Genomic DNA, 10,052 nt, shown 5'->3' with positions numbered 1-10,052 from the left:
TGCTCATCAGAGAAGAATCACCTCACTATCTCACCTGAGAAGGATGTTAGGCTAATGACAATTTGATCTTGGGCAGATAGGTGGCCAAAGATGGAGAGAAGAGGTCACCGAAAAAGACCCAACAGAGGGATAGGATTTTGGGGGTGAAATGAAAGTTTCAAAAAGTTTTGAGGGTAGCTGCAAGAAAAACTTGAAAAAGTATAAAATCCTAGAATTTGAGAAAAAATGTCATTTTTCAAAACTAGAATATGAGATCAATGAGGAAGTTATCAATTTTTAAAACTAAGGTAGGAAACAAATAAAATTTTAGTGTTTTTAATATTATTATTAAAATGATGATTTTATCCTTAATCCTAACTTGAAAATTTTAACAAAAATTGGTTGATAGGTGAGACTTTAAATTTTTGAAAGTTAGTAGTTATAAGGTGGATTACAATATACCTTGCGTGGGAACAAGTGTTTTTTGGCCGTCCATTAATTAATGTCAGGGCCTGTCTTCTTCAGCCACTAGCTAGATTGCTAGCAAAACGCCAGGCAACGAGCGGCGTACAAGATCCCTCGGCTGGCTCTGCCACAAAGTGTGGTTCACTCGTCTAACTTCGCAACGCGGTGGCCGCAGGTCCCTTACGGTGAGCCATGTATTGAAGTACTCTCGGAATTGTGTTATCAGACCATCTTTCACAGTCCAAACGTGAACCCAATAAGCTTTTGCTCCTTCCCATCCCTCGGCAATGACCGAATCACCAACCATTTCTATGCTTCTTGGCTCGAACCTGAAAGTGGCCTGCAGGCTCAACTCTCCGGTGAGAACCCTCATCATGTGTTGGCATTTTGGAGGGCCATGAAACCACCATTCCAGGTCGCTTGCTAAGAGCTTGGACACGGCGTCCATGTCCCCGTCATCCAATGCCCTGTAGAGTGATTGCACAATCGCCTGGTTTTGGACTCCAGGGTAAACGTTCATATCAGTGTCAGATTCCAGCACCTGAGTTTCAATATTGTTGGAATTGACGGCCATTTCTGCCAAGTTAACAAAAGAAACTCCACGGAAGAAAGCTGAGAATAAATTTGTTCTCCAGGCTTCTGCTTGACTTCATTCGTCTATATGGCTATGTCTATTTATAGCTGAAAACTGAGAGGGAAGATTGGGAGTTTGGCACCTCTAATAACATGGCAGATCTTTGGCTCCAATTATGTAAAAAATTATGTAAATGAACCTTTTTTCTGGGGACAAACGATTGAAGGTCTGTAGTTTAGCACCTGTGCCAGATAGCTACAAATTCTGATTTACCCTTTTAAAAGTTATTGGGATAACTTTTTGACTTCATGTTAAGTGTCATGCTAAGTGCTAACCTCGCTGTAGTCAGGAATATCTTTTATTCCTTGGTTGTTTAGGATTATATCTCCAGGTAAAAATTGACTTTTCCGGAATTTGTCACTTATGGTGGTTTCTATTTTGTCTGCAAGAAATTGGGAAATATATAATCCTGGTAAACGAATGAGAAATCCTGGTTTGAAAAAAAAAAAAAAAACCAATTTGGTAATTATTCAAGTAACTGATTTGTTAGATCGTGTTATTATTTATAGAAATAAATAATCCTAATATGGATGATTAAAAAAAAGTGACATTTCTTTATCAAATTATATATGGGAAGTTCTGCAAACAAATTGACCATCTGGAAGTTACCTTAAAATTTGTAAATATATCGGTGTTCTTTCCATAAACACCAAAAATATGACGTACGTGGCTTTAAAATTTAGATTGGATTGATCCATTCAATTTGAATAGGCCACAAAAAGCAGCAACAATTTTGGATGATGATTGAATAGTTTTAGACATTAGATTTTTTTGAATCAGGATTCAATTGGAAAAGTCACCCCCAATCATAGGTGAACTATCAAATTAAATGTGGGAATGACTTCGCGAAAGTGACAAGATCAACACTAGAAGAAGTTAAAAATAACAAGATCAAGTCTTGGAAAAGATGAAAATGTTAAGGGGTTGTTTGGTTCTAGTTTTTGAAGATTACTTTAATAATCTATCTTTTATTCTCTTGTTTGGTTTATCAGTAATAAAATATTACAGTATTCTCTTATTACCAATGTTGATATGACAAATAATAGATTACCACCTTTAACTTAGGTATTTAAAGATTATCAAGATAATGTTGATTTTATTATAATTATATTATTATTTATTAATTTTTTGAGACAAAAATAAATTTATTTTTAATTAATATAACAAATAATATTAAAAAAATATTTAAAAATAATTATATTTAAGGACATTTAAGTAAAATAATTTACTAGTAATTTTTTATTACCTTTAACTAAACACAATAATTATTTATACCTACCAAATTTTATCAAATATAGTAATCATTTATACTCAGTAATCTTCTAAGTAATTTATCTTTAAGGTAATATTTATATTTTAATAATAAAATATTACTCAAACTAAACGCCTCCTAAGATCGACATTGAAAGAAACTACCAAAAAGGAGTTCGGCATCAAGTGGAGTTGGAAATGACAAAATCGACCCCAAGAAGAGCTGCCGAAAAGAAGATCAACAGTTGGGGCTTATGTGGTCTGTAGCTAGGTTTTCTTTTTTCACATTCACCTTCTTTTTATAGTTTCCGCAAAAAATATTGTTATCGTCTTAGTACAAATTGAAAATAACAAAATCACCCCCAAGTATATATTATTTAACCCTTAAACAAAATTAAAGAGATAAAATTAACTTTAAATGGTTTATTAAATCCACCTTCAATTGAGCCGACTCTTTCATCACATCAACCCCGGGTGGAGTATATAAACCATGATGATGAGTAGATAGCAATCTATACAGTCTTTTAACTGGCGTAGATGCGAATGCTTTGTGAATATTTTCGAATGGGTACTGCAAGAGATCAACCAAGATGAATAATATTCCAGCAGGTTTATCCATTCATAATTCTGTCGTTTCAGCAAAGCCGTCCATTCATTGGAGAAGTAGTTGAGGTGTCATTGTTCATAGATGAAGATGGAGAAGGACAGATACTTGAGGCATTTGAGTGAAGAGTTTGTGCTGTGGCCAAAGAGATGCCAGGCTGGAGGAAACAAGTTGACGTTCGAAGACTGTCGTCGTTATTCATAGTGACAGAAAAAGGTCGCCACCCAGTCTCTTTCAGCATGCGTAGCCCTTAATAATTCCTTTATTATACTACAACATTTTATGAAGAAGACAACTTTTGCTTCTCGTTAGCAAATGATAAAATATTTATTTCATGACCCTTTATCAAAGTGTAAAGGGAAAAAGACTATTTCCCACCCATTTTTTACCCGATTCTCAAACCTATACCCACGGTAGATCAAAACCTATTTTTCCCACCCATAACGAAACTGCCATCCATTTTTTCAATTAGGGCAGGGGTAAAATCGTTATTTTAATTATAAACCTCAAAACTTTAAAATTTCACCATTTCCCCCCTCCAAGTTTTAAAAACTAACACCTCAACCCATCCTCAAAGTTTGAAAAGTTTAGATTTCACCCCTAGGGTTTGCTTCCTTCTCTGGCCACCACCGACGGCCGACGCATTCCATTGATCTCCTATCTCTGACTACAAAGGACGACAAAAGACGATCCTTTATCGACCAGATCTGGACGAACAGACAAAGGACGACACTTCTTCGTCATCTCATTTGGACGACGAAGCGTCGTCTTTCGTCGTCTGGATGGAGCGACGAAGAGAGATCTCTTCATCGCACAGTGGTGCGATGAAGAGATCTCTGTCTCTTTGTCGCACCACCATCGTCGTACCAGGAGAAGGAGGAGGTCGGTGACGACGTCAGAAGATGAAGTTGAAAAATAGGGGTGAAACTGCTATTTTTGAAAGTTATGGGGGGCGGCTAAGTTTTGAAAAATATGAAAAGCCTAGGTTCAGGGGTGAAAATGTTAGTTTTTAAAGTTTAAAAACTTTTGGTAAAGGTGAAATATTAGTTTCTAAATCCTATAGGGGGTGAAAAATAATAAATTTTATAACTTTTTAATATAAACAGTAAAATAACTATTTTACCTCTCCTTTAAACAGAAAAAATGGACGACAGTTTGGTCATGAGTGGGAAAAGTAATTTTTGATCTGCTGTGGGTATAGGTTTGAGAATGGGGTAAAAAATGGGTGGGAAATAGTTCTTTTCCCCAGTGTAAAAGATGGGCTGTTAGAATAAACCTCTCCTTGCAAATTGCATCAGTTGGGAGAAAACAAGTGTTTCATCTTTCTCTACAAAAACTTATCTTTCTAGCAAACCCACAAATTGTCTTTTTACTCAATTAAAATGCAATCTCAGAATTATTTTGATTTTGCCTTAGATGTACCAAATCAAATCCAAACAAAAGTCGATTTGAGCTTGACTTAAATCCTTAATGCTCAAATCAAATTCGATTTCATTCAAATTAGTGTGCAATATTAACAGAGGACTACAATATTATGAGAAGATGATCAATATTACTAAATAAACAAACAAACCAAACTCAAGTCAAATTCAATTTACTCCATCTGAAAAATAAATATGAACATGAACTAACTCAAATTGAAACCACCCTATCTTACCCTATCTACCAATAACTTTAGAATGATAGTAGTTATGAATATATGCTAATAACCCTGTTGCAATGCTTTTAATTAGTATAGAGTGAATTACATTTCCCACCCAAGGTTTGGCCTTAAAACCCATTTTCACCCCTAATTAGCAAAAATAACATTTTTCTTCCCATTTCCACCCAGCTAATGAAATAATAATATTAGAAAGTTAAATTATCGTTTTATCTCTATTATTTCATTTTTAAAATTATCATATAAGCTTAAATTAACAAAAATTAAAAATAACATTTTAATTATTTAAATTATATAAAAAATCTCTTATTATATAACAAATTATGGGTATAAGTAGTTTTCATATATATAAGATTTTAAAAAATTGTAGAGATTGATTAGTGAATTTTAAAACATTTTTAAAAGTTAAATTATCATGTTTAAAATATTTAAGTTTGATATAAAGTTGTTTTCTATATCTCTGTTTTTCAAAATTAATTAATGATAAAATTATTATTTTTCCTATACTGATAATTTTTTTTAAAGCAAATTTTATTTTGGATGAGCAGGTGTTATTTGAAAATGTTATTTACTCGTTATTATCCTTATTAATCTACTTAAAGCAGCGTGGCCCTAGGCCACTAATTCCTCCGAATTTCCCATGATCAAAGTGGAACCCAGTCTGAGATTTCAATCTTTATTTTTTGGAACCTAACCATATGACAACACTTCACATCAAAACAACAAATAGACTATATATATATATATATATATATATATATAGAGAGAGAGAGAGAGAGAGAGAGAGAGAGAGAGAGAGAGAGAGAGAGAGTTAATTTGTGAATGCTGGTTTGGAGAATGATTGTTGAAGCTTCATGCAATGTACACGACGGTTTTCCTGGTTGGATTCGCTGGCATCTTAATTGCATTGCTACGTACACAAATATCATTAAGCTGCAGATGGAAAATGATATTGTGTACGTAGCAATGCAATGAAGATGCCAGTTGAATCCAACCAGGAAACCCGTCATCATCATCAAAATATATGGATGGAAGTTGACTTTAATACGTCGTTTAGCAATCATGGTTCTAAGTTTTTGATTCTTGCTGTCTGATGTACTAGGATTTAAAGAATCCCATAAATGAGATTTCGCATTAATAGCGTTGCATGCATGCATGCACATCCATTTCGATCTCATCCACTCACTATTTGCAATCGTCTAATATAGAGGTCTTCTCACACTCCTGGTAGGAGAAAGGTCCCTGTCAAACCATGTGCACGCTCGTAGATAAGATCTCAAACTCATTTAAAAGGGTAGGTATAACTGACAAGGTAAATAATAATATTGATAAAATAAATAATATCATTAAAAAGAGATTTAAATAAAACTTAAATTAAATTATTTAATTAAAATTTTATTTTGAATTGAGTTGAACATTAAATTGAGTCAAATTGGCTTGGTTTGAATCCTTTTTTAATAGCAAATGGGCATAGTTAAATATTTATTTGTGATTAGAAAATGTGCTATGAAAAAAAACTGACATTAACAAGAGAAAATTAATAAGAGGATAAATATTCAATCAACATAAGTGCTATTTTTATGATTTGAGTTATCAATTATTTATACTCTTATTAAAAATAAATAAATTTATAATTTTAACAAGGGAAAAATATTTGTTAAAAGTCTATTTCTCAACGTTAAAAAATTTTAATGATAAGAAAAATCTCTTCATCACATATTCTTTCTTCGTTAAAAGCAATAACAATGAGAATACTTTTAACATAAGAGGCTATAATGATAGGCGAAAACAAAATTTTTACCGTCGTTTTAACGATGAGAAATAGACATTTAACAACTATTTTTTTCATTAAAATCATAAATTTATTTATTTTAATAAGAGTATAAATAATTAATCACATGAAAATAATACTTATAACAATCAAATATTTTTTTATTATTTATTTTTCTCTCGCTAATGTTAATTTCTTGTATAGTGATATACGAACCAGATTTAGCTGATTTTAGAGTGAGAGGATTTCAGTTTTATTCAACATTTCAATCACATATATATATTTGAAAATTATATTATTCTCTGTTTTTAAAATAAATAAGTATGCGTAAATATTTTTATTAAACAGGCAATATAATATTATGTTCTTGGTCGTTCAAAATAGCAAGAATAAATTTGTAGATAGCGCATTAAAAGGTGGCCCTTGTACCGACTATGTTGGTTACAATTTTTGAGGTGTAAGAATGCTAGGCTGGGAATTGAAATTGAAGCCACCCGAAACGTGGGTTCCTCCATAAACTCCAAAACAAGTTAATGAGAACATTGAGATGTTTAGTTTAGTTGATATCAAAACGTGGGTTGGACAACAAATTTGGTATGATTTTGAAAGTTGGTTTGATTCAATTTGATTGAGTTTAAATTTATTTAAATAGAACTCAAATCTAGTTTAATTTCAAATAATTGATTTGTCTTTAAAACCAAGTTAAATTCAAATAAAAGATATTTGATTCGATTTAACTCACAAATTGGATGAATAACTCGATTTTGTTCAAACTTAACTTACAGTGCAAGCCTAGGTAAACCTTAGCTTGGTTTTTTGGACTATCCTTCCCAAGAAGAAGGATGAATGTAGGTTGTTCTCAAATCATTTTTAAAAGGCCGATGCTTCTTTTTATGTTAATATATCCTTTTACTTTTAAAAAAAAAGAAATTATCAATACTACATTATTTTACTCATTATTAGATAAAATAGCGTCGTTTTATTAATAAATCATAAACTCAACCCACGAATCTAAGCCAAAAATCTTAGTTATAAATCTGAATCGAGTTTTAAACTTCAAATTTTGTAACTAAGCCCAAACTCAAACTACTTTTAACTTTGTCTTAATGAACTTGAGTCACTCTATATTTTATTCGAACCAAATTTAAACCAAATATGTTTGAGTTTGGCTTGATTTGTATTATACTCAAGTTTGTTTTTAGCGAGTTTACAAGTTCACGATTTGGTTAAAGTAAAATATTAAAAAAACAATTAAAATTTTGAAATTTTGTATATACACTCTTAAAATTTTACTCTTTGATCTAGAGTATAAAGGTTAATTGATAAATTTGAACTTATGAAGTTTGAAGTATTTGTTTGAAATTTAAGGGGTTCAAATGAGATTGTTTGAGTCAAACTCACATTAACCAATCATGTCTCCAGCTCCAACTCTACCTTTTACCTATCAAGCACCACTCGACTTAGTCTATCTCGATTACACCCCAAAGTTGTTCCATCTAGGTCTCTCTTCACATAAAAGGGTTCTTACAAACTGTAATGGATGAGTAGCGTAAAATTCAATCAAAGATTAAACTCAAACAAGACCTAACTCAAGACCTAGGTGAGGGTGGGGAAGGAGTGATAAATATTAAGTTAGGTAAGAGTGCAAATCAATTGAATCAAGTTTGATTGAAAAAAGTCTCAAACCTCAAATCTGTTGAATGGTCAAAATAATTCAATTGAATTTGGTCCCATGTAATGTAACCATCGCACTCATGTATGGCTTCTTTTATTATTATTATTATTATTAAAATGATTCTTCTTCTTCAGTAATTCCTTCGTAATCGGATGGTTTTTCATTTTCTTTAATAATTTTTTTCTGAATTTGGACGATTTTTCTCTTTTATTTAATAATTCGAATGAGTTAAACTCAATCTCAAACTTTTCGTTTTAGATATGAATTAAGTTTAAGTTAACTCTTATTCGAATCAACCCTTATCTATAATAGCGGTATTTAAAATTATCTGATAACAAACTGATATTTGAATTAAAAACTAAACCGAAAATAGGGTATTTGAAAAAATTTATTTGGATACCGACTCAAGAATATATCAATGTGATTCTTTAGTTCGGTTATCAACTTGCCTATTTTTGAGAGTTGGTTAACCGAATAGAACTAATTTTCACAAAGATTGGCAAAAATAATAAAATATTAAAGCAATTTTTAAAAAATTAAACAAAATATTAATAAACTTTGAAATATGGTTTAAAACTGGTTAATTGAAAATTCGGTTTCAATCACTGGTATTTTTTATTTAGTTTAAAACCAGTTAATTTTTAAATTAATTTAGTTTTAATTTGTGATTTTATTCAAACTAAAATTTTGGTTCAGATTAAAACAATGTCAAGTTGGTTTGACTAATCAGTTTTGAACACTTATAATCTGCAAGTTCAGCTTCATTTATCAAAGATTCTTCACCGATTAAAAATGGGTCACGCCGAAAGCCCAACTTAACTACACTGCATCATCCTTAGCATCGATGCTCTTCAACTCAATACCAGACTAGCGTCCTTGCTTGGGCCGAATTTTAAAATTGTGGTTAAAATAAATCTAACCCCTCACTTTTGATTACACTAATTCTCCCCAGGGAAAAGGTGGTAAGTATACTGACACGCTGCCACGTTACCTAACTCATATATTACTTCAGCAAATTACCAAAAACATGGACAGATTTAGGTAGAAGTGTGAAAAAAACCGTTGAACTTTATAATCATATCCAACTGTTACATGAAAATGACTAAAAATTGAGCAACATTGTTTTGCTCTTGTTCAATTCACTCTTCAATTATTCAGTCCTAATTCTTTCTAGCAACTTCTATTGATAACGATGAGGAATATTTTCTCAAAGTATAGATGACAAAATGTGACACACATAGACTGTCGATTCTTCAATCTGTTTAAGGTTTGCAGACTTACGTTTAGTTGACGATGAAACAATAACAAGATTAAGTTGCTTTTTGTTACATGGGTGTTTGAGTTTGAATTTCGATTGTGTTAGGTTTTTTGCCGTGTCAAAGTTACAGCCACATGTTGAAAGGTATCTAGCAAGAAATTACAAAAGCCACTTGGTTGGTTTCCCTCTATTTTGGACCAACTGTTTGTGAGTTTGAGTTAAAAAACATTCTAAATCTAATATTTTTATTCATATCTTTAAAGAGATTTTATAGACAATTTTGTTTTTCGCAACAAATAGTTTCATACTTTGCATTTAAGCTTTGAATATACCATCACGTTTTATAGACAATGCAATGTCAGTGTTATCACTTGTAGCATACGACCATAATTGGAAAACATGATAATAACTTTTAATACAAAGGTATGAGATCAAAATATACTAGCACACTTCACAATCTTGACACTCATATGGGTTAAATGTGCACTATCTTTTTACTAGTCTTGAGCAAATACTATAATATCAATATTACCACCTGTATTTTACATTTGTAATTAAAAGACATTATGGTAATACTAATACTAAAAAATATGAATTTTGTGATACCCAAATCCAAAAAAATAGTTGTTGGGCGAATTCAAATCATATAAACTATATACCCAAAACTCATATTTTCTACGTGAAAGAGGAGGTGGTGGAGAGAGGGAAGCATGTTATAATCTTATGTAATTTTGAGGGGAAAAGGACTATTTTCC

General features: G+C 31.6%; 1 protein-coding gene across 1 annotated transcript; it reads right to left on the bottom strand.

Moving 5' to 3' along the window:
- Positions 1 to 342: 342 nt before the first annotated feature.
- Positions 343 to 1,239, bottom strand: LOC123207770 (wound-induced protein 1-like). Its single transcript, XM_044625239.1, has one exon. It carries the CDS (start codon positions 1,016 to 1,018, stop codon positions 512 to 514), a length of 507 nt encoding a protein of 168 aa, XP_044481174.1. The 5' UTR covers positions 1,019 to 1,239; the 3' UTR covers positions 343 to 511.
- Between the last annotated feature and the right edge of the window lie 8,813 nt (positions 1,240 to 10,052).

The sequence above is a fragment of the Mangifera indica genome, unplaced genomic scaffold, assembly GCF_011075055.1.
Source record: "Mangifera indica cultivar Alphonso unplaced genomic scaffold, CATAS_Mindica_2.1 Un_0102, whole genome shotgun sequence".
NCBI lineage: Eukaryota > Viridiplantae > Streptophyta > Magnoliopsida > Sapindales > Anacardiaceae > Mangifera > Mangifera indica.
The sequence above is the reverse complement of the archived record's forward strand: the minus strand, read 5'-3'. Positions and strand labels throughout refer to the sequence as shown.